General features: G+C 45.1%; 1 protein-coding gene across 1 annotated transcript in view; it reads left to right on the forward strand.

The window, feature by feature from the left end:
* The window catches only part of IFI30 (IFI30 lysosomal thiol reductase), a 49954-nt gene extending 37170 nt beyond the window's left edge, over nt 1–12784 (forward strand). The window contains exon 7 of the mRNA XM_033956926.1: nt 11474–12784. Within this exon, the coding sequence (XP_033812817.1) occupies nt 11474–11557 (84 nt within the window). The 3' untranslated portion in view covers nt 11558–12784. The remainder of the gene's footprint in view (nt 1–11473) is intronic.
* The last annotated feature ends 13366 nt before the right edge of the window (nt 12785–26150 follow it).

A 26150-nucleotide genomic window follows, 5' to 3' on the forward strand; every position in this document is an offset into this window, starting at 1 on the left:
ATTCTGTCTTTTGACTACTGAAGGCAGATTAGCTGTTTCTCATACCTTCCAACCCCATTTTCTGCTCTGTAGAGCTCATATTGACATAGAAACATAGAAATAGATGGCAGATAAGGGCCAAGGCCCATCTAGTCTGCCCACCCTAATGTCCCTCCCCTACCTTCGCCCTGTGAATAGATCCCTCCCCTACCTTCGCCCTGTGAATAGATCCCATGTGACGATCCCATTTGGCCTTAAAATCAGGCACGCTGCTGGCCTCGATCACATGCAGTGGAAGACTATTCCAGCGATCAACCACCCTTTCTGTGAAAAAGAATTTCCTGGTGTCAGCTCGTAGTTTCCCTCCCCTAATTTTCCACGGATGCCCTCTTGTTGTCGTGGGACCCTTGAAAAGGAAGATATCTTCCTCCGGTCTCTATGCAGCCCGAGAGATACTTGAACGTCTCGATCATGTCCCCCCTCTCTCTGCGCTCCTCGAGTGAGTATAGCTGCAATTTGTTTAGCCGTTCCTCGTATGGGAGATCCTTGAGTCCTGAGACCATCCGGGTGGCCATTCTCTGAACCGACTCCAGTCTCAGCACATCCTTGCGATAATGCGGCCTCCAGAATTGCACACAGTATTCCAGATGGGGCCTCACCATGGATCTATACAATGGCATAATGACTTCCGGCTTTCGGCTGACGAAACCCCTGCATATGCAACCTATGACTTGTCTTGCTTTGGATGAAGCTTGCTCCACTTGATTGGCAGCCTTCATGTCCTCACTGACGATCACCCCTAGATCACGTTCTGCTTCAGTTCTTGTTAGGATCTCGCCATTTAGGGTGTAAGTCTTACATGGATTTTGGCTGCCCAGGTGCATAACTTTGCATTTTTTGGCATTGAAGCTGAGTTGCCAGGACCTAGACCAGCGCTCCAGTAGGAGTAGGTCGTGCATCATGTTGTCAGGCATTGAAACATCATCTATTGTACATTTGCCCACTACATTACTTAGTTTGGCGTCATCGGCGAATAATGTTATTTTACCCCGAAGCCCTTCTGCCAAGTCCCTTATAAAGATGTTGAATAGGATTGGGCCCAAGACCGAGCCCTGTGGCACTCCACTGATCACCTCCGTCATTTCAGAGGGTGTGCCGTTCACCACCACCCTTTGAAGCCTACCTCCAAGCCTTTATTATTTTTATGTAGTCTTATAGCTAATCACGACCCTTAAAGGAAGATATGACAGCATGAGAGCAATGGTAAAAAAGCGGCTCAAGAAAAGGGTAGACAAAATTAAAATGGTAGATCAGGCATGGTCCCTACTGAAAACACAGTTACTTACCGTAACAGGTGTTATCCAGGGACAGCAGGCAGATATTCTTAACGCATGGGTGACGTCACCGACAGAGCCCCGGTACGGACACTTTTAACTAGAAAGTTCTAGTTGGCCGCACTGCGCATGCGCGAGTGCCTTCCCGCCCGACGGAGGAGTGCGTGGTCCCCAGTTAAGATAAGCCAGCTAAGAAGCCAACCCGGGGAGGTGGGTGGGACGTAAGAATATCTGCCTGCTGTCCCTGGATAACACCTGTTATGGTAAGTAACTGTGCTTTATCCCAGGACAAGCAGGCAGCATATTCTTAACGCATGGGTGACCTTCAAGCTAACAGAGAGGGAGGAGGGATGGTTGGCCATTAGGAAAATAAATTTTGTAACACAGATTGGCCGAAGTGTCCATCCCGTCTGGAGAAGGCATCCAGACAATAGTGAGTAGTGAACGTGTGAACTGAGGACCAAGTGGCAGCCTTGCAGATCTCCTCGATGGGCGTGGAGCGGAGGAAAGCCACAGAAGCAGCCATAGCTCTGACCCTGTGGGCCATGACAGCACCTTCCAGTGAGAGACCGGCCCGAGCATAACAGAACGCAATGCAGGCAGCAAGCCAGTTGGAAAGCGTCCGTTTAGAGACAGGACGACCTAGACGGTTAGGGTCGAAGGACAGAAAGAGCTGAGGGGACGAGCGGTGAGCCCTGGTACGGTCAAGGTAGTATGCAAGGGCACGCTTACAGTCTAGTGTGTGTAACGCCTGTTCCCCAGGATGAGAATGGGGCTTAGGGAAAAAGACAGGCAATACAATGGACTGGTTGAGGTGGAAGTCCGATACCACCTTGGGGAGAAATCTAGGATGGGTACGCAGAACCACCTTGTCATGGTGAAAAACAGTGAAAGGTGGGTCGGCAACCAGTGCATGTAGCTCACTAACCCTCCTGGCAGAGGTGATGGCAATGAGGAAAAGCACCTTCCACGTAAGAAATTTGAGTGAATTTGAGGCAAGAGGCTGAAAAGGAGGTTTCATGAGGGCGGATAAAACCACATTCAGGTCCCAGACGACTGGAGGAGGCTTCAGCGGTGGTTTGACATTGAAGAGGCCTCTCATGAACCGGGAAACCAGTGGATGAGCTGTGAGGTTTTCCGAGGATAGGCTCATGAAACGCAGTGATGGCACTGAGGTGGACTCTGATTGAGATAGACTTGAGGCCAGCGTCTGATAGAGAGAGTAAATAGTCCAGAACAGCTTCCATCGCCAATGAGGTGGGATCGTGGTGATGCAGTAGACACCAAGAGGAGAACCGGGTCCACTTCTGATGGTAACACTGGAGGGTGGTCAGTTTCCTGGAGGCATCCAAAATACGACGGACAGGCTGAGACAGATTGTCTGGAGAGGTCAGCCTGAGAGAAACCAAGCTGTCAGGTGGAGCGAAGACAGATTGGGATGCAGTAGAGACTGATGCTGCTGTGTAAGTAGAGTAGGAAACACAGGAAGAGGAATGGGCTCTTTGGAGCTGAGCTGGAGCAGGAGGGAGAACCAGTGTTGGCGAGGCCACCGAGGGGCGATGAGAATCATGGTGGCTCTGTCCCTGCGGAGTTTGAATAACGTCCGCAACATCAGAGGCAGTGGAGGAAAGGCATAGAGGAACCGATCCGTCCAGTTGATCAGGAAGGCATCCGGGGCCAGACGATGAGGAGAGAAGAGTCTGGAACAGAACTGGGGCAGCTGATGGTTGTGAGGAGCTGCAAAAAGGTCCACCTGAGGAGTGCCCCATCGAGCGAAGATGGAGCGGAGTGTGGGAGGATCCAGAGTCCACTCGTGAGGTTGAAGGATGCGACTGAGATTGTCGGCCAGGGAGTTCTGTTCGCCCTGGATATAGACCGCCTTGAGGAAGAGACTGCGGGTCGTGGCCCAGGTCCAGATGCGGATGGCCTCCTGACAGAGGAGGGGAGATCCGGTGCCGCCTTGCTTGTTTATGTAGTACATGGCGACTTGGTTGTCTGTGCACAGGAGAAGAACCTGAGGGTAGAGAAGGTGCTGGAAGGCCTTGAGGGCATAGAACATGGCCCTGAGTTCCAGGAAATTGATGTGATGTTGACGTTCCTGAGGGGTCCAGAGTCCCTGGGTGCGAAGATCTCCCAGGTGAGCTCCCCATGCATAGGGGGAGGCATCTGTGGTTATGATCATGGAGTGAGGGGGTAGATGAAAGAGTAAACCCCTGGAAAGATTGGAGGAGTTCAACCACCATTGAAGAGATTGCTGAAGAGACGATGTCACAGAGATGGGATGAGAAAGAGGATCCGTAGTCTGTGACCATTGGTTGGCTAGAGTCCACTGAGGTGTCCTGAGGTGGAGTCGCGCCAGAGGAAGCACATGGACCGTCGAGGCCATGTGGCCCAGGAGGACCATCATCTGCCGAGCTGAGATGACATGATGAAGGAGCACCTGACGACAGAGGTTGAGCAGGGTCCGTTGACGGTCGGAGGGGAGGAACGCCCTCATCAGAGTGGTGTCGAGAACTGCACCAATGAACTGAAGTCGCTGTGTGGGAAGCAGGTGCGACTTGGGGTAGTTGATCTCGAACCCCAGGAGATGGAGGAACGAGATGGTGTGTTGAGTGGCTTGTAGCACAAGCGGAGACGTAGGTGCTTTCACCAACCAATCGTCCAAGTAGGGGAACACCTGGAGGTCATGAGATCTGAGTAAGGCCGCCACCACAATAAGGCACTTGGTGAACACCCTGGGTGATGATGCGAGGCCAAAGGGTAGCACTTTGTACTGATAATGATGGTGCTGTATCTGAAACCGTAGATAGCGACGTGAAGTCGGATTGCTTGGGATGTGAGTGTAGGCCTCTTTGAGGTCTAGGGAACATAGCCAGTCGTGTTGAGAGAGAAGAGGGTAAAGCGTGGCAAGGGAGAGCATTCTGAACTTTTCCTTGACCAGACACTTGAGATCGAGGATGGGACGGAGGTCTCCTGTCTTCTTGGGAACCAGGAAGTAGCGGGAGTAGAATCCCTGACCCCTTTGGTCTGAGGGGACCTCTTCGATGGCATTGAGAAGGAGGAGGGATTGGGAGGAGTGAGAAGCAGACTCTATGGGAGGATTGTCTGGTGGAAGAGTCTGGAAGTTGAGAGAGTAGCCGTGGCGAATGATGTTGAGGACCCATTGGTCTGATGTGATGACCTCCCAATGGCTGAGGAAGAGTTGGAGGCGACCTCCGATAGGCTGAGGAAGAGGCAATGAAGGTGGGAGACTGGCTATGCCCTGGAGAAAAGAGTCAAAAGGGCTGAGATGGTTTTGACGGAGGTAGAGGCTTGGCAGGTTAGTGAGACTGAGAGCGAGCCTGAGTTTGATGCTGTTGCCGAGGTCGGCGTGGCTGCTGTTGAGGCTGGTTGAGAGGTCTGGCCGAGAACCTGCGTTGGTAGGAAGACTGCTGTCTGTAGGCGCGAGCAGGTGGAGTCTTCTTTTTAGGTTTTACCAGAGTATCCCACCTGGTCTCGTGAGCTGAGAGTTTCTGGGTTGTTGAGTCCAGGGACTCCCCGAAGAGTTCATCACCAATGCAAGGTGCGTTAGCCAGGCGGTCTTGGTGGTTAATGTCGAGGTCAGAAACTCTCAGCCATGCCAGATGCCGCATGGCAACAGCCATGGCAGATGCTCGAGAGGTCAGCTCAAATGAGTCATAAATAGAGCGCCCCATGAATTTCCGGAGTTGGAGCAGACTGGAAATTTGTTGATGAAAAAGAGGGACCTTACATTCAGGAATGTATTTTTGTAAGGAGAGTTGTTGTACCAGATACTTCATGTAGAAGGAGAAGTGAAAGGAGTAATTATTTGCCCTGTTGGCCAGCATTGCATTCTGGAAAAGGCGCTTGCCAAACTTATCCATAGTTTTTCCCTCTCTGCCAGGAGGGGTGGAGGCATAGACACTGGAGCCCTGAGTTTTCTTTAAGGTGGACTCCACCAGGAGAGATTCATGGGGCAATTGCGGCTTGTCAAACCCTGGGATGGGAATGACCCGGTACAAGCTATCCAATTTGCGAGGGGCCCCAGGGACAGTGAGGGGGTTCTCCCAGTTCTTATAAAAAGTTTCCCGTAGGATGTCATGTACGGGTAACTTGAGGAATTCTTTGGGAGGTTGCTCAAAGTCTAGGGCATCGAGAAAGGCCTGTGACTTTTTAGAGTCGGACTCTAAGGGAATAGAAAGAGCAGCTGACATCTCCCTTAGGAATTTGGTGAACGAGGACTGTTCAGGTTTTGAAACGGTATCGGCCACCGAGGGTTCCTCGTCCGTCGATGAAGCGTCTTCCTCGGTACCGTGTGGGGAATCTTCCCATAAATCTGGGTCCCTGATGTCGGGGTGCGCACGGCGGGACATCGGTGTGGAGGGCTCGGCATGGCGGGTCTTAGAGAGAGACTTGCCGGAGCGAATAGAGGTGGTACCGGGAGAGGAAGACCGGTGTCGTTCGTGGTACCGAGAAGGATCGGTATCGGAGCGGGTCTGTACCGCAGGTTGGGAGAGATGTGGTTCAGCCGAGAGGACCGGCATGGAAGTGTTGAGCGGTACCGAGGGGGTCGACACCGATGGGACGGTGCGAGGCTCGGACCGGTCCGGTACCGGAAGGTGCGGTGCCAGCAACGCCGGCAAGAGTTGTTGGAGTTGTTGCTGCAGCTGATGTCGTCCAGAGGAGGCACCGGTACCGCTTTTTTCTTTTTCGGTACCATAGGTGCCGCTCTACGCTCCGGCGATGAGGAGGCCGATGACGAGGCACTCACCGATATCGGAGCGGAGAGTTTGCGGAGTCGATGCAGTGCCGGGGTTGCCGGTGTCGCAACCGTGGCAGGAGGGCGCTCAAGGGAAGTGGAAGGCTTCTTAGCCGGCTTACCTGGGGCCAGTGACACCGAAGAAGGATCCGGTGGCGTCGAAGTAGTCGGTGCCGACTTTTGGGGTGCCGTCGATGTCGCGGCAGATTCCATGGCAGATCCGGTGCCGAAAAGAATATTCTGTTGGATCTGCCTATTTTTCAATGTGCACTTTTTAAGAGTAGCACAGCGGGTGCAGGTGTCAGCCCGATGCTCCGGACCCAGGCACTGTAGGCACCAGTTGTGTGGGTCGGTGAGAGAGATCGGGCGTGCACACCGCTGGCACTTCTTAAAGCCCGGTTGAGGGGGCATGAAGGGAAAGACGGCCTCCGCAAAATCGAAACCGGAGGCTTGTATGGTGGCAACAGGCCCCGCCGGGGTCGGGTTGAAAAAATAAGGAAAACTCGACTTTTTTTTTTTTTTAAAGTAAAATAAAGATAATCCGAAGGAGAAAATAGAAAAAAAATTAGAAAATATGCGAGCGGGAAGGCAAAAATTTGTTTTTCAACAGCCGTTGAAAACACATGCGTCTTCTTCGCTCCGCGGAAACGAAGAAACTGGGGACCACGCACTCCTCCGTCAGGCGGGAAGGCACTCGCGCATGCGCGGCCAACTAGAACTTTCTAGTTAAAAGTGTCCGTACCGGGGCTCCGTCGGTGACGTCACCCATGCGTTAAGAATATGCTGCCTGCTTGTCCTGGGATAAAAATACTATCACGGAAGCACAAAATCTCTACATTCCAAAGATATCCAAAGGACGGAAAAATAAAAGCAAAGGAGAACCAGCATGGCTTACTAAAGAGGTGAAGGATGCCTTAAGAGAAAAAAAAAACTCCTTTAAAAAATGGAAACGCGAGAAAACAACCGAAGCTTGGAACAGCCATATAGACGATCAGAAGAAATGTCACAAGGCGGAGAGGGATGCCAAAAAGATCTATGAGAAGAAAATAGCGCAAGAGGCCAAAAACCTCAAGCCCTTTTTTAGATACGTAAAAGGGAAAATCCTGCAAAAGAGGCAGTGGGTCAGCTAGATGACCAAGGAAGAAAAGGGTACATCAAAGAAGACAAACAAATTGCAGACAGACTAAATTCCTTCTTTGCGTCTGTCTTTACAAAAGAGGACATTGCATCAATACCTGAAACAGTGAAAGTGTTCAAGGGAGAAATAGAGGACAGCCTTACCACAGTAGAAGTGGATTTGGACCAGATATACTACCAGATCAACAAACTCAAAAGTGACAAATCCCCTGGACCAGATGAAATTCACCCGAGAGTATTAAAGGAACTAAAGGTAGAAATCTGAGAACTACTGCAAAACCTTGCTAACCTGTCAATTAAAACCGGACAGATACCGGACGACTGGAAGATAGCGAACATCACCCCAATTTTCAAAAAAGGATCACGAGGAGAACCGGGCAACTATAGACCTGCGAGTCTTACATCTGTCCCTGGAAAGATGGTTGAAGCACTGATTAAAGTTAGCATAGTCTGGCACTTGGATACTCATGACCTGATGAGAGCCAGTCAACATGGCTTCAGGAAAGGGAAGCCATGTTTGACGAATTTACTTCAATTCTTTGAGACAGTGAACAAACAAATTGATAGCAGAGAACCGGTGGATATAATATACTTGGACTTCTAGAAAGCGTTTGACAAAGTTCCACACGAAAGGCTTCTCAGGAAATTACAAAGCCATGGAATAGAGGGAGACATACTAAGGTAGATAGGTAAATGGCTGGAAAACAGAATGCAGAGGGTGGGCATAAATGGGAAGCTCTCAGACTGGGAGAAAGTAACTAGCGGTGTGCCCCAGGTTCTTGGGCCCATTTTATTTAATATTTTCATGAACGACTTAGAAGAAGGAACGTCCAGTGAAATCATCAAGTTTGCAGACGACACTAAGTTATGTCGGGCGATCAGATCACAAAAGGACAGCGAAGAACTCCAGAGAGACTTGAGCCAGTTAGTGAGATGGGCAGAGAAATGGCAGATGAAGTTTAATGTGGAAAAATGCAAAGTAATGCATTTGGGCAGAAAGAACAAGGAGCATGAGTATAGAATGTCAGGTGTAACATTGGGTAAGAGCGAACAAGAAAAGGACCTGGGTGTACTGATTGATATGACCCTGAAACCGTTGCTGCAATGCGCGGCAGCGGCAAAGAAAGCAAACAGGATGTTGGGCATGATAAAGAAGGGAATCACGAGTAGATCAGAGGAGGTTATAATGCCGCTCTATAGAGCAATGGTCAGACCACACTTGGAATATTCTGTCCAACAATGGTCTCCCTATCTAAAGAAGGATATAAAACTGCTGGAGAGGGTGCAGAGGCGAGCAATGAAGCTAGTAAAAGGTATGGAGAACTTGAGCTACAAAGAATGACTTAGAAAACTGGGACTGTTCTCCCTTGAGAAGAGGAGACTGAGGGGATCTGATTGAGACTTTCAAAATACTAAAAGGAATTAACAAAATAGAGCAGGAAAAAAAGTTATTTATGATGTCAAATGTGACTAGAACAAGAGGTCATGGACTGAAGCTGAGGGGGGACAAGCCCTGGACAAATGCCAGGAAGTTCTGCTTCACACAGCGAGTGGTGGACACCTGGAACACTCTCCCAGTGGAAGTTGCTGTAGAACCCACCGTTCTAGGATTTAAGGGCAAGTTAGATGCACATCTCCTCGCAAGATGCATAGAAGGATACGGGTGACTAAGGATTCGCCAGGTTACACCTGGCTGGGCCTCCACATGGGCGGATCGCTGGACTTGATGGACCTAAGGTCTGATCCGGAGATGGCAGTTCTTATGTTCTTATATAGTCAAATGCTCGCACAGTGGAGTTCAAGGCAGGTTACAATCAATGTTGCTGTTACAAAATTTTTACATACATAACATGTCACTTCAGTAAGTACACATTTACAAAGTAGGATTGCAGCAGGTAGATTTAGTTTCTATTACAAATACTTGGCCAATGCTTATATAGGTTTTATCTTAGACCGGGATCTAATCTACCTATAGTGCAGCATAAGAAGCCCTCAACAGGTTAGGCAGGGGTAGGCATTTCTGGTCCTCGAGAGCCAGTGCCAGGTCAGGTTTTCAGGATATCCACAATAAATATGCATGAGATAGATTTGCATCTCAAGGAGGCAGTGCATGCAAATCCATCTCATACATATTCATTGTGGATATCCTGAAAACCTGACCTGGCTCTGGCTCTTGAGGACTGGAATTGTCTACCCCTGGGTTAGAACATGGTCACTGTTGTGCAGAATCTGAAAAAAAAATCTTCAAGCCAAATTTAGGGTTGTTGGATTCCATTTTGTTTTGTTTTAAATAATTTGTGGATATAGAGTTTAAGATGAGTAGGTATAACAAATGTTTCCCTATTTCTAGAGAGCTTACAGTCTAAGGCTAGATGGACTAAAATATGCTACTTTGTTGTATCTCATCACATTTTACATGTTATTAGTAAATAGGTTCCATTTAATAAAATATTACTATTTATTATTTCTATAGCACTGCCAGATGTACGCAGTGATGTACATTAAACATGTAAGAGACATCCCTGCTTAATAGATTACAGTCTAATCAAAACAAACAGGACAAATAGGGATAGGGGAATTTCTGACAGAGGGAATGATAAAACTGACATTGGTACTAGAGAATGACACAGGAACTGATACTGTACACAGGAGGAGGGGGATCATCAAATGGTGAGACAATGAAGGCAGGGAGATGGGCACAGGGGAAATACTAGAAAAGGACGTATAAGAGGCATAGAGAAGGGAGATGCTGAACATGGGGAATAGAGATAGAAGATGGTTGGTGAGCATGGTCAGGAGACCCAGGCAAGTGATTTAAGAGAAGACAAAAGAAAACAGAGACCAGCACCTGAGACTAGAGAATGACATGGTGGTTGTTACCCATGGCTAGCCGCCGGTAGCTATGGGTAACCCGCTGAAATGGTGTTTTAAAGTTTGTAGAGATCTGGAATGAACTTCCTGACTCCATTAGGCTTTTAGGCCAGCTGCAATTATTTTGTAAATTCCTGAAAACTTTGTTGTTCTCGCAATTTTTAAATGGTTTAACTACAGCCTCAACGAAATTCTATTATCTTTTCTTATGTACTTTAGTTTTTAATTAGTTCTTCCTTCTCTTATGTTTTCTGCTTTGTACTCTAGTCTTAATTATATGTGAACCGAGTCGAGCTCCACTGGGAGATGACCCTTATATAAACCAAAGATTAGATTAGAAAAAGAAAGTGCTCACCGAAGGTACAGGGACAAGGCCATCCAAACTGTTAACCAGAGCTCAGGTAGGGTATGGAGTAGTGCTGCCCGATTCAGAGAAAAATATTTCAATTCGATTCAATTCGATTCACCCTGTTAAATCGATTTTTCGATTCGATTCGATTCACTGTTAATGACACAGCTTTTTACGTTTAAGCATTTTATTTAACCAAGGCAATATCATATCAAAAATTCCCAGCTTCCATCCCCAGCCCCCCTGCCGATTCTGAGATTCCATCCCTCCTGCCTATTTCAGTTTCCATCACCAGCCTCCAAGACTCACCAGCCCCCCTGCCGATTCTGAGCACTCCCTGCCAATTCTGAGCACCCCATGCCGATTCTAAGCCCCCCTGCTGTTTCTGAGCCCCCCTGCCGATTCTGAGCCCCCCTGCCATTTCTGAGCCCCCCTGCCAATTCTGAGCCCCCCCTGCCGATTCTGAGCATCCCCTGCCGATTCTGAGCATCCCCTGCCGATTCTCAGCCCCCCTGCCGATTCTGAGTACCCCTTGCCAATTCTCTTTCCCCCCCTGCCGATTCTGAGCACCCCCTGCCGATTCTCAGCCCCCCCTGCCGATTCTGAGCACCCCCTGCTGGTTCAGTTACTTACTCGACTGGATGTGGAATCGCAGGGAAGAGAGGAGAAATGCGGAAACAGCCAAAAAATACCCTTTGCTTCCGACTGGTCCGCTGCACGAGGTCTGCTCGCTCCCCTTCGACGCTCCCACGTCCTTTCGTTTCTTCTGATGTAACTTCCGGTTTTGCAAAGTTACATTAGATGGGAACGAGTCCGGCGGCCGGCAGTGAAAAAAGAATGAACTTTAATCGGGATGAATCGGTAAGTCTGGTTTTTTACAAAAACGAACCAATTTGAATCGATTCATCTGATTCGAATCAGTGAACCGATTCGAATCGTGAATCGGGCAGCACTAGTGTGGAGTATCAAAACAGGATGGAGGGATTAGGTGACACTTGCCAGTCAGTGTCTACTTCTTTTTACGATTTATTTTCTTTCTTGCAGGGAATAAAGCCAGAGGCTTGTAAGTGTGGAAACACTGAAAGGAATTCATTTCCTAAAACAACAAGAAGCCTGTGCTGGCATTAACCTTTCTAGAAGGCATTCTTCCAGAAGCCTGAGGTCCTTTTCTTATCCATTGATAGAGACTTCCCAAAGTAGTGTACAGCAGTAGTTCCCAACCCTGTCCTGGAGGACCACCAGGTCAATCGGGTTTTCAGGCTAGCCCTAATGAATATGCATGAGAGAGATTTGCATATAATGGACGTGATAGGCATGCAGATCTGCTCCATGCATATTCATTAGGGCTAGCCTGAAAACCCGATTGGCCTGGTGGTCCTCCAGGACAGGGTTGGGAACCACTGGTGTACAGGGCAAAATAGCTGCTGACCAGTTCTGCTTTTGCCCCATTGTGTGCCTGGAGACATGAATCTGCTTTTCCTACAATATGTAAGAACTTTGTGTCGTGGGAAAAAAACACCAAAGACCAGATCAATTGTGTCCAGGTTAACCTAAATGAGGTGACAATGTGATTCCCATAATACCAAGGGGATATGGGGAGTACCTAATGTCTGAGAATTGCCAGCAGAAGGCAGCTGGAAAAAAAATATTGGGTACACATGAACTAAGATCAGGGCTTGTCAGAGGGGAGGAACAGTTAGCCTGGGTCTCGCATAGAAGAGGCTTCTCCAAAAAGATAAAACAGGTTTTAAAAAATATATTTTGTAAACTGAATAAGAAATTAATTTGGCTAGGTGAAATTTATTCACATTGCTATTTTTGTGTGAATATGAATGTCTGTAACTCAATAAGAGTCTATTAAACTTGCATAAATTTGTAAGGTTAAGTGCTTTGAAAATATGCCTTTAATTTATTTATTTTTTTTAAATCTGAGTTTTAGGACTCTGGGGCCTTCTAATTTGCACTAGGCCCCAGGCATCTGAAAAACCTTGGCCAAGACACACATTGTACATATTTGCTGAATATTGGTACTTAAACAGCCAAGTGCTGATTCTGCCCTGTCTCCAAAACAGCCAGTTTTGCTTTAGGTGCTAACTGGTTAAGTGCCGCTGAAAATTACTGTGGTTAGCCCTGACCAAGCAATTTAACTGACTAGAATAAGAGATTGTTAAATTGCTTTGAATATTTATCTCTAAATGTATAGATATTTTATTTTAATTTTGGAAAGTAAATTGATTATAGCTCAGAGCCAAGACTATGGCACTTTCTGAGGTTGAATTACCTTGTCTTGCCCTTGACTGTTGTTATGACCTTGGACAAGTCACATTAAATTCAGTCAGCTTTGTTCCCATCCCACTTCCCTATGTTATGTGATTACTACTATTATTTCTATAGTGCTATTAGACATATGTGGTACTGTACATTAAACACACAAGAGATGGTCCCTGCTCAAAAGAGCTTACAATCTAATTATGAAAGAAACACTGGACAAAAATGGTGAATCAATATATGCTGCTCATGTAGGGAAATACAAAAGGATGAAATTGTGGAGAGGATAGAGGACTACAGAGGGAATGACAAATATGGTGGTTTTTATCTTGTGACCACAGTGTTCAACTTTCACATCCATAATTAACCACCGAGAAAATAAGGGCGTGGACAAGTTTGATCTTCGTTTTGAGTGCCATTTCCATGCCTTTAAATAGATTAGCAAGAGCATTCATTATAGAGCGACCAAGCGTCTTAAACACACACACTGCAATTTCCAAAAGACATTTACCCAGGCAAATGGGTTATCTGAAAACTAACCTTCTTGCAGGTAACAATTCACACTGATGGTTCTACAAGAACAAAAAGCTACTGGCCATATTTCTTGCTTGTAAACAGGTACAATACCAAAACCAGGGACCTACAGAGGATTCTAGTTTTCTGACAGGAACCTAAGAAAACTTGACTAGCCCTATGACACTTGTATGTCTTATAATTCAGAGAGCAAAAAGTATGATGCTATGCTGAACAACAAACCTTCCTGTATTATTACTAAAATCAAATATAATACATGGAGCAGGGAAATTTTAATTTTGGTTGTTTTAGTAATAGGGAAATGAATTTAAAGGTCATGACTGTATTAATTAGTAATTCTGGGAAATAAGAACATAAGAACATAAGAAGTTGCCTCCGCTGAGGCAGACCAGAGGTCCATCTCGCCCAGCGGTCCGCTCCCGCGGCGGCCCATCAGGCACATTGCCTGAGCAATGGTCCCAGACTATCCCTATAACCTACCGCTACTCTTATCTGTACCCTTCAATTCCTTTATCCTCTAGGAACCTATCCAAACCTTCTTTGAAGCCTTGTAACGTGCTCCGGCCTATCACAGCCTCCGGGAGCGCGTTCCATGTGTCCACCACCCTCTGGGTGAAAAAGAACTTTCTGGCATTTGTTTTAAACCTGTCTCCTTTTAATTTTTCCGAGTGCCCCCTTGTACTTGTGGTTCCCCGTAATCTGAAAAATCTGTCCCTGTCTACTTTTTCTATACCCTTCAGGATCTTGAAGGTTTCTATCATGTCTCCTCTAAGTCTCCGCTTTTCCAGGGAGAACAGCCCCAGCTTTTTCAGTCTGTCAGTATATGAGAGGTTTTCCATACCTCTTATCAGTTTAGTTGCTCTTCTCTGGACTCCCTCAAGTACCGCCATGTCCTTTTTGAGGTACGGCGACCAATATTGGACACAGTACTCCAGATGCGGTCGCACCATTGCACGATACAGTGGCAGGATGACCTCCTTTGTCCTGGTTGTGATACCCTTCTTAATGATACCCAACATTTTGTTTGCTTTTCTTGAGGCTGTGGCGCACTGTGCCGACGCCTTTAAAGACGTGTCCACCATCACTCCCAGGTCTCTTTCAAGGTTACTTACCCCTAGCAGTGATCCTCCCATTTTGTATCTGAACATCGGGTTCTTTTTCCCTACATGCATGACCTTGCATTTCCCTACATTAAAGTTCATTTGCCATTTTTTGGCCCATTCTTCTAGCGTCGTTAGGTCCCTTTGCAGATCTTCGCAGTCTTCCATGGTTTCAACCCTGCGGTAGAGTTTGGTGTCATCCGCAAATTTAATAACTTCGCAATTTGTTCCCGCCTCCAGGTCATTAATAAATATATTGAACAGGAGCGGTCCCAGCACCGACCCCTGCGGAACTCCGCTCGTGACCCCATGCCAGTCTGAGTAATGGCCCTTCACTCCAACCCTCTGTTTCCTGTCTGCCAGCCAGTTTTTGATCCATCGGTGGACCTCCCCTTGCACCCCGTGTCTCCACAGTTTTTTAAGCAATCTTTCGTGCGGTACCTTGTCAAAGGCTTTTTGAAAGTCAAGGTAAATGATGTCAATGGATTCTCCTTTATCCACCTGTCTATTTACTCCCTCAAAGAAGTACAATAAGTTTGTGAGGCATGACCTACCCTTGCAGAAGCCGTGCTGGCTCGTCTTTAGCTGTCCATTGTTTTCTATGTGTTCACAGATACTGTCCTTAATCAGTGCTTCCATCATTTTTCCCGGGACCGAGGTCAAGCTCACCGGCCTGTAGTTCCCTGGGTCCCCCCTTGAACCCTTCTTGAAGATGGGCGTGACATTTGCAATTTTCCAATCCTCTGGGATCTCTCCAGTCTTTAAGGATAGGTTACATATTTGGCGAAGTGGCTCTGCTATTACGTTCCTTAGTTCCTTTAGTACCCTTGGGTGAATGCCGTCCGGACCTGGCGATTTGTCGCTCTTTAGTCTGTCTATCTGCCTGAGGACATCCTCTTGGCTTACCTCTAGTTGGACCAGCTTTTCATCCCGATCCCCATTTACGATGTCCTCCGGTTCCGGAATATTGGATGTATCCTCCCTCGTGAAGACTGACGTGAAGAACTTATTTAACCTGTCTGCTATCTCTTTTTCCTCTTTTACCACTCCTTTTTTGTCTCCATCATCCAATGGCCCCACTTCTTCCCTTGCCGGTTGCTTCCCCTTCACATATCTGAAGAACGATTTGAAGTTTGTTGCTTCCCCCGCCAGTCTCTCCTCATATTCCCTTTTAGCTTTTTTAACCACACGGTGACACTTCCTTTGGTGTTCTTTGTGTTCCATTTGGTTGTCCTTTGTTTGGTCCTTTTTCCATTTTTTGAACGATGTTTTCTTGTCACTTATCGCCTTTTTCACTGCAGTTGTTATCCACGCTGGGTTTTTTGTTCGGTTTTTTTTGCACCCCTTCCTGAATCTGGGGATGTACAGGTTCTGTGCCTCTTGCACCGTGCCCTTGTGTAGGGACCAGGCTTTTTCTACAGACTCCATCTTCCTTTCGCTACCATTGAGTTTCTTTCCCACCAGTTTCCTCATGCCATCATAATTCCCTTTTTTGAAGTTGAGTGCTGTCGCTGTGGATCTTTTCACCTTTGATGGTCCAATTTCCAGCTTGCACTGGATCATGTTGTGATCGCTGTTTCCTTCCTAGGGGTTCTAGCACCGCCACCTCCTTTGCAGGTCCCCCTAAGGGCCCATTGAGGATTAGGTCGAGAGTTGCATCCCCCCGTGTTGGTTCCGTGACCAGTTGTTCCATGAAACAGTCCCTCGTGGTTTCCAGGAATTTGGTCTCCCTTGTGCAGTTTGAGTGTCCAATACTCCAGTCTATCCCAGGGTAGTTGAAGTCTCCCATCACCATCACGCTTCCGCTTTTGCATATCTGCCTCAGCTCAGCCTCCAGGTCCTGGTCGAGTGCTTCCGTTTGTCCAGGTGGGCGATAGTACAGGCCCAATTTTATGTCTGCTCCAGCTCCTCCAGGTAGCTTAATCCATAGTGATTCCAAGTCGTCCGCCCTTACTGTTGTTTCTATCCTGGTTGAAGGTATGGAGTCCTTTATATAAAGCGCTATTCCTCCACCTTTCTTGTGTGTCCTGTCCCTCCTGTAGAGTTTGTACCCTGGTATGGCCACATCCCATTTGTTGTCGTCAGTCCACCACGTTTCTGTGACTCCTATTATGTCCAGGTCCTTTGTATTGGCTATGACTTCTAGTTCTCCCATTTTGGCTCTTAGGCTCCTAGCATTAGTGTATAGGCAATTTAAGTCCTGGTTGTTTGCCTTTTCCGCTGGTTTTCCTCGTGGTTTGGCTCCCCTGCCAACCTCCTCATGGGTTGCCAGCCCCGGAGCTTTGTTGTGTTCATCCCCATCTTGCGGTGTGTATATGTTGTCCTCAGCCTGCTCCCCCATGTTTGGATGACCCTCTGGCTCCTGTTGCTCTCTCTTAATTCTGCTTGCTAGGTTCGTTTGTGCATTGGCTCCCTGCATTGCATCCATGTATCCTTTTCCCAAAAGTTCCCTCTCAGTCCCGAGCCCTCTTTTACAAATTTCTGGTTCAGTATCCTTGTTTGATACTTTGGTCCGATGTGTCGAGGTCAGGTCGACTGTCGGCTTTCCCCTTCTCCTCAGTTTAAAGCCAAGTCTATGCTGCTCTGGACGTTGCGTGCCAGCAACCTCGTCCCAACCGTGCTCAGGTGCAGTCCGTCCCTCCTGTAGAGCTTGTTCTTCCCCCAGAAAGTTGTCCAGTTCCGTACAAATTGGAAACCCTCCTCTTCGCACCATCTCCTCAGCCAACCGTTTACTGCTTGCAGCTCGGTCTGTCTCTTAGCATCTGCCCTCGGTACTGGCAGGATCTCCGAGAAGGCTATCCTCCTTGTCCTCAGCTTCAGTTTCCTCCCCAGGATCCTGAACTGCTCAGTTAGTGTAGTCCTGTTGTAGCTCCTCCTGCTGATGTCGTTGGTTCCAACGTGGATTATCACCGCTGTCTCCTCTGTTTCAGCTCCGTCCAGGATTCTCTCTATTCTGTCAATGACGTCCTTCGTTCTCGCCCCCGGGAGACATGTCACTAGTCGGTCCTCTCTCCCTCCTGCTATGTGACTGTCCACTTCTCTCAGGATTGAGTCTCCCACTACAATTGCAGACTTCCCCTTCCTTGGTTGTCTCTCTGGTCTCAGGTCCGTGTCGCGATCCGTTAGAATTTCCTCTGGGTTCGGTTGGGTCACTATCTCCTCAATATAGCCAGCCTTTAAAAAAAAAAGACTGATTTTGTTTTAGCTCTTTTTTTTCTGTTTTGGGACCTTTCTTTCTAGGTTGCAGGCTTTAATAGTAGGATATGAACATGTTCAATTACTAAGAGTTAAATATAAAATAAAAGACCATTGATAGAAGTCAAAATGACCTGCAGATGATTTTCTCTAATTATTAATTAGTTAAACAGGAACAAGCCTCAGATTGTGGAGTAATTTTCCCATTCTGGGATTTCTTCCAAGAGAAAGAAACTTCTTTTCTCTTACACCTAGTTATATCACTGGTTTGAACCCATCCTCCCTACCACACACAAGGGGAATACTGGATGGCGAGGGGGCAATTCTGAATACAGGGGGACAAAGGGTCAAGGACATAGAGGGTAAATGCTAGACAGAATAGATAAGAATGCAGAGGGAATTTGAAGAAAATTGCTTGAGTGGTGTCTGACTGATTAAATGTATAGGTACGGTTAAACAGTGTTATCTATGTATTTTCTTTTGAGATAAAAAGTTTCTTAAATTTCTCCTTAATTGTTGTAGCAACACTCCTCCTTCCTGTATTAGTGGTCTAAGGAAGAATATTTTCATTTGTATGTAATTTCTAATGTTCTACAAAATTTATTTCTGTATTACTGTATCAAGAGTATATCTTGTAAATTTATGTAAAACGGATAAAGAAATAAAAATGAATGCAGAGGGAATATGGAAGGTGAACATGGAGAGAGAACATATGTCAAATGGACAAGACACCCTACACTGCTACCAAAGTGAATGGAAAAAGAAAGTAGTCAGACAACAAAGGTAGATACTTAGGGCCTATTTATAAGAAAAGGAGAAAATTATCTCCACAAAAGTCACTATTATTGACCAATACAGTTTCATCTTTTCTCTGGGAATATGAAATCTGATTGGTCACAATGGGCAAGTTCTCTCACACACATCCCACCTGCCCTTCTCTGTCTCTCATTCATACACACACATACCCCCCCATCCCACCTGCCTTCAACCACTCTGCCCTCATCTCTCTATCTCACACACCTCCATCCCACTACCCTCAGCCACTCTGCCCTTCTCTCTCACCCTCTCGCACATACCCAACCCACCTACCCTCAGCCCTTCTCACACACACGCATCCCACCTGCCCTCAGCCCTTCTGTTTCTCTCTCATACACCCATTCCACCTGCCCTAGGTCACTCTGCCTTTCTCTCCCTCTCTCTCAGACATTTTGCAGTAACTGATATTTGTTGAGGTGCAAGAAGAGCTTGCTGATCTTGTAAATCCTGATCTCACGAGACAGCAAAATCAATAAGCTATCTGAGAGAAAGGTAAAGTGGCTGAGGACAGGTAGAATTTGTGTGAGAGAAAGAAGGGCAGGTTTGCTGAGGGCAGGTAGGATATAATCTTTAGAAGCGTCAGTGGTGACTAGTTTCACTTGAAAACACAGAAGCATGCACTTTACTGGCTAAATCAAACTTTTTGATCTTTTTGATGCCGCTTGACAGCACAACTAGGAATTCATAACTATGCAGTGCCCCCAGCCTTAATAAAGATCAGCGAAATGCGTTGGCAGAAGGGAGCGTTGATTTGAACGCTGGAACACAATATGACTATAATCATCACCCACAATTGAACGAAGATAAGTTCTTAATACTTAATTTATTTCCAAGATAGATGCATTGAAAAACGTATAAAAAGTATAAAGAAAAGTTTTAAAAAAATATAAATATATCACGATGCTATAACCATTGGGGATGAATGAAGAACTGACAGACCGTTGAAGTATCTTGCTTTAATTGGTCATATCTGACACCCCATATCGGGATTATTCACATTCACTGGAAGTTTATCATTTTGTTATTTTGATTTAAATCAAACTATATCATGCTTCTTTGTAGCTTATTTTAACACACGTGGGGAATCTCAGAACGCCACCTATATACTAAAATGCGATCACTGGGTGTTACTCGAGTCAATCACTGGGTGTTACTCGAGTCAATCACTGGGTGTTACTCGAGTGAGAGAATGAAATGTAGTTGTTAAAGCACTTCCTCGTCCTGATGAAGATACGAAACGCATTGGTGGGGCTTAGTGTAACTGCGACATTGAACAAACAAGTTAAGTGCTTGATCTCTAGGGGAATGAAACAAATAAGAAAAAAATAAGGAAATCAATTTGAAAATGATTGCATTATAAATGAAATTTATGGAGAATAAGTTATCCTTGAAGAATATTGGACATGAATTGATATGAATTTGCTATGAACTCTTTTTTTTTAATTCTTTATTCATTTTTAAAAACTACAACTGTGCACAAGAGATGATGCATTTACATAAAATATTAACATTACAGCACAATAAACTTAATAGAAATAATGAGAAGACTTATTTTCACCCACCCATTTTTCCAATTGAACAACAACTCATAAAAATACCTGTAAACAACCTATCCATACCTCTTAATCAGTGCCAAAACATACCCCCCTCCCCGGATGTGTATGTTTTCTTCATTTATATAAATAAATCAATCCTTACAATATTTAGGGCTCCTTTAATGAAGCCACGTTAGCGGTTTAACACATGCTAAACTGCCGGCCGCTCAATAGGACAAGGCAAGCTGTTTTGATCTTTCAAATTTTTCCACTCAGGGAACCTTTCCTGAATGGCCAGCTTCAACTGCAACCATCTATAATTTTGTGATTTATTAAGGCCAAATTTGGGTTACAATCATGAAAAGTCAAGCATCTTACCATCTAATATTACATCCTCCAAAGTACGGATACCTGCCTTCATCTAATGCAGGGGTGTCCAACCTGCAGCTCCGTGAAGTATTTTGTGTGGCTCTGGTCGAGGGCGATGCAGTGTTTTCCTCTGCTGCCCCCGGGTGTTTACCGTCTTGCCGGCTCCCTCCTCTGTCTTGCTGCAGTGTTTGCCCATTTGTGCGACCCCCAGAAACATTTTTTTCAGCCAATGCTTCCAGATGACCTTAAACCCGCCAATTTGAATCTTGGAGTTCAGCCAAAGAGTCTGACACGTGGATTTATATATTGGAATAGGTGTTAAATTATCTACAAATTTTTAAGTTTCCCAAATATCTAGTAAAATTCTATTGCTATTTATTGGATAGGTGGATTATGAAAAAATTAAGAATAGAATTAGGAAAGTAATAGAAATATTTATAAAATAAAAGGTTATAATTTTTTTTTTTTAAAAAAAGGTAAACTAAGTTAGATTTCACACGATTGGGTGAGCCAGTGACAAATGCTGCCACACTGTATTGTATCGCATTTTAGTATTCAGGTGGCATTCTAAGATTTCCCCCCATGTATTAAAATAAGCTACAAAGAAGCATGATATAGTTTGATTTAGCCAGTAAAGTGTATGCTTCTGTATTTTTAAGTTAGAGTGCCTAAGTGGACTGTGGTTTCACATGAGACACTCTGCCCATGATTCACCTAACTCTTCATAGGCTTCAAATATTGTTTAAATGTTCATAAAACACCCATTTCTGAAAAAAAGCTTTCACAAGAACCCATATCCAAAACGGTACCTAGCTTGAAACAGTGTCTCTCTTATTATTTTAGTTCAATCTTTATTAAGTTTTAACATTTTACAAAGAAATGTAACACAAATATATTTTAAACATATGTAAACATGTAGCAAGAAATTTTAACAGTCATGTAATTATCTATCCCTTCCTCACCCTACCACCTTCCCATCCAAATTTGCTGCCAATTGAGACACCATTATCTACTACTACTAATTATTTCTATAGCGCTACCAGATATATGCAGCGCTGTACAGAATCACGAAGAAGACAGTCCCTGCTGGGCCAGATAGCCTGACATGGAGCATGTTTTGCTCACGCTCTGTCAAAGGCTGGTCCCAACATTCTGAAAGATGCCGTGGGAACTTGTAGCAGCCATTTTTTGATCATGGCTCTTCACAGGGCAGGATTATAAGAAGATCGCTCCTGCCCCGCTTTACCGCTAAACCAACAGGGCTATAAAGGTACGATGTGGTGGGAGAGGTCTGGAAAGGAGGTGAGATTTAGAGGCCCTAAAAGTTTTATGATATTTGTGAGGGAGATGCAGGGATAGGGATCCCCTGTGAAGATGAAGGGAGACCTATATATTAACAACTGTGTTAAGGTGAGAAAAGGTTGTCGCATTAAAACAAAATGCATTTGAAAGCACTCTGGGATAGATATACAAAGAAGGGTAAATCAAAAAGTAAAGGCAAAATACATTTGACTGTTCCTAAAGTATCTAGACAACTGACCCACTCATCTCTCTCCTCCATAGTGATTCCTCTATCCTATTAATCTCTTTCTCCTCAACAACGCATTTCCAGTCCTATTAACTCTCCTCTTCCCCCCACTTAAATTCAATTAATTTGTACCTTGCTTAATCTATTGTAAACCGCATAGAACTTAACGGTATTGCGGTATATAAACTGTTATTATTATTATTAGAAGTAACTGTGAGCAACTGAATTTATCACTTTTCCACATAGCCCCCATGCAAGATTACACATTTGTTATATCACTTAAGCTTTTGCATTCCTGCAGAGAAGTAATTTTTCAGCTGCTCCCAAAGCCAGGTGAGCATCATTTCCTTGATTTATTTAATTTGTTTTCTATCCCATTGTTCCCAAAGAGCTCAGAACAGGTTACAGGTTAAACATGCATAGAATACAGTTAACAGGTTACGATTTGCACTGGATTTGCCATAATCTCAATAGAAGTTTACAAGTTATTATTCTAACTTAATACACACTAGGGTTAATACTAATATACAAAATATACAATTTACCATTACAATTTGCCATAGTTATCCATACAGTACAGGTTTTCAAGTACAAATTTTATCCTAATTGACACACAGAGATGTTTACAGGTTGGATCTGCCATAGTCACAGTGCAAGATTTTACAATATAAGTTTCACTTCAGCATGCTTTCTCTTTTGCTCTCTGGGTTGAAGTGATGCACCCATATCTTGTCACCAGTGACAATTCTCTGCAGAATACACAGATCTTCATACCGTCTCAGGAACTGGGTTGCAACTTCCACATGCTGTTGCTGTTTGGGAACCCATCATGCACAGACTTTCCTGTTTCCCAAGTCATGTATTATGGGAAATGCATAACCATAGCTGATATCCAAATTTGCAGCCAATTGAGACACCATTATCTACTACTACTAATTATTTCTATAGTACTACAGATGTATGCAGCGCTGTACAGAATCACGAAGAAGACAGTCTCTGCTCGAATAAGCTTACAATCTAAACAAACAGGATGCAATGGATACATTTAAGGGGAATGGTTAATTATGGCTAGGTTCTGTCAGTCTTCTCTAATCAAGGCATCCGCCCTATCAATGTGCTCTTAGATGCATGATGGTGATGGGTGACCAGAACGACCTTCATCAGTTACATCTGTTCTTTCCACTTTAAACCTTTTCACTCATAAACCTTTCGTTGATTCATGGTGCTATGTCATACTGAGTAAATATTCAACAGTGAATTTCCACAGGTTTCACTCCCTCTACCCAAAGATAGCGAACTACTGCGAGGTACTCTTCGATGGTGCAATTTTGCAATGAAGTATCCATGTTTCTAACCTCGTGGCTGTCACAGGACCAGAGGCCGAGCGCTGCACTGTGTGTGGACGATCTATCCAACAGGCAATGTACGAGTACATATGTTGCATTTCATTAGCTCTGTTCCAGTTATCGCGTAATTAAACAATTGCCTTTAATTTTTGATTTGCCCTCGTATTTTTATAATTGACATAAAATGGGCAACAAAAACCAAATGCTGAAACCATTTTTCATCCACACCAATACCAAAGCCCAGATATTTGTAAATGTCTTAAAAGTGAGCCCCTGTGTTATAAACAGCATTCCTACCTGGAAACAATCTGCATTTAACATCACCCCACACCTTGCTCCTGCCTGAGGTTAGGAGTAGGGTTACCAAACGTCCAGATTTTCCCGAAGGTGTCCTCTTTTTGAGGACTCTGTTGGGCATCAGGCAGTTTTTAAATTTTAGAACTTTTGTCCAGGAAAATTGAACATCTAGTAATCCTACACTCGCGCACCTATCTGATGTCCTCCTTCTTCTCCCAACCACCACCACGCACCTATCCAGAGTCCTCATCCCTCCCTCCCCCCCCAATGGGATCCTATGCTTGCCTGGTCAAGGAGTGAGATTCATTAGGTTTGCACATAGCGTGACACTTAACTTGAATACATTGCATTCTGGGAGATGCTGAAATCATGAGCTGCTAGATGCAATGCGGTAAAACCCTGTGATTGCTTCCCCCACCCTCCCTGGTTCCTCGCATCAGCAGCGTGAATGAATTAAACAGCTGCCATCAGTGACCCGGAAGCTTTCTCTTTGCAGAGGAAAAGCTGGGTCACCAAAAGCAGTGTGTTTAGTTCACTCAGGCTGCCAATGGCACGATAAGTTTACAGCAGCGTCAAATAAGCAAGCACCAGATCCTGGAGGTGGGGGGGGGGGAATGGTAAGAAAGATGTTGGACTACGGCGATGGGAAGGAAAGATGCCCTAGACCTGCAGGGAAAAGAAGGGGCAGATAGAGATACCAGACCATGGGAGGAGGAGAAAGGAAGGAGAGAGATGTCAGACCACTGGATGGGGAGGAAGAAGAGCGAGATTCAGACCAGGAAAGAAAGGAGGAGAGAAGGATTCCTGGCAAAGGCAGGGGGAGGGGAAGGGAAACCCAGAGAGATGCCAGACCACAAAGAGGGGAGAAGGGAAAGGAAGGAGGGGAGAGAGATGCCAGACTGTGGGAAGGAGAAGAGAAAAGATCCCAGATCATAGGAGGGGGAAAGGGAATAGATAGATGTCAAGACCATAAGAGAAACCATGACAGGATTAATTATACTTTTTGGTGGGTAAATGTGTGTATGTGTGTACCACATATAAGTATGAAAGAATGATAGTAGAACGTTTGGGGACTAGTAAGTCCTTTAATGATGTATGGAGTCCATTGACTACTTTTGTTGCATTACAGTAAGGGTCATGTTTCTTCCCTTTTCATTAGATTCTTTACACATCCAGGGTGGGTGGGGGGAGGAAAATGTACACTGAGGAGTTAAATTATTTAATTATTTTGAAATCACATCATATGTATTATTGTATTAATGAGATAAGGATGGGAGTAAATGATTGTTTAATGTAATAATTGTATAGTTATTAGTGCGTTCTATGCAGTACTTATGATTTACCAATTGTATTGCATTATCAAAGTTTGAAAATCAATAAAGATTTAAATAAAAAAAGACCATAAGAGAGGGAGGAGATGGTATACAGGGATGGAGGGGAAGGGAAAAGACAGGGATGACATAGTGCACAGGAATGGGATGGGTGGGGTGGGGAAGGAGAAGGGGAGAGCAAGGGAGGAGATGATGCATAGGGATGGGAGAAGTGGAAAAGGTAAGAAAATGGAAGAAATGCTGTTTATGGATAAATGGGAAGGGACGACGTGGAAATGTAGATAGATTTGAGGACAAAGCAGAAAAATAGAAGAAAGTTGAATGTTAAAAGTTAATGCCAAAGATGGGTGTGAGGCAGAAAATGAAGAAGAGAAAAACAGCAAATGGATAGGAAGGCCCTGGAAACAGCTAAGAGCACAGACTGGGAAAAGATGAACAGAAAAATAAAATCACCAGCCAACAAAAGTGGGAAAAGTGATTTTATTTTAAATTTAGTGATGTAAATGTGTCAGTTTTCAGAATTTACATCTGCTGTCTATATTTAGCACTGTTCAGGAAGAAACATATTTCTTTGATTCTCTGGTGTTGTACTGCACGCAGAGCCTGGCATCTTAAAGTTTCATTTGTGTATATTAGGACTTTTAGTTTTTGGTAGAGAATGACACGGGGACAAATCTGTCCCCGTCCCCGCAAGTTTTGTCGCTGTTGCTGTCCCTGTCCCATTCCTGCAAGCTCTGCCTTAACCACACAAGCCTTGAGCGCTTATGATTTTAAAATGTTTGAGGCTTGTGCACGTGAGGACGGAGCTTGCAGGAATGGGGCAGGGGCAAGGGCAGGAAAAGAACTCATGGGGATGGGATGGGAAAATGAGTTCCCGTGGGGATGGGGAAAAATTTGTTCCCGTGTCATTCTCAAGTTTGTGGTCCTGTATTTGCATAGGGTTTATCTGTGTTCTGCACATGTGACTAAGGCCAGGTGTTCTGGTAGGTATGAATGTCGTGAAGCGTTATCGGTGTCATGGCCCCAAGTAGGAAGATATTTGTTGGTAATTTGGCCATGTTTGAGGGCCTCTGTGCATGTTGATGTGATGACATCACATGCATGCGTGCATAAGTGTGATGTGATCATATCCATGCATTTGCGGAGACTCTCTAGATGCGGCCTGGAGTTCGGGGAAGGAAACATGAGGTTCATGTGGGGAGGGGCTGGGGGGGGCAGAAGGGCAGGGCAGGGCCTTTTTTAATAGGAAATCTGGTAACCTTAGTTAGGAGGTTTTTATATACCAGTCTACTTCCCCAATTTTGCAAACAGAAGGGAACAAAAGAACAGATACTAGGGATATAGGATGGAAAGCAGAACAGCTAGTAACAGATCAATCAGTTTATTCTTACCCTTTTGTTTT

Source organism: Geotrypetes seraphini, chromosome 8 (genome assembly GCF_902459505.1).
Source record: "Geotrypetes seraphini chromosome 8, aGeoSer1.1, whole genome shotgun sequence".
NCBI lineage: Eukaryota > Metazoa > Chordata > Amphibia > Gymnophiona > Dermophiidae > Geotrypetes > Geotrypetes seraphini.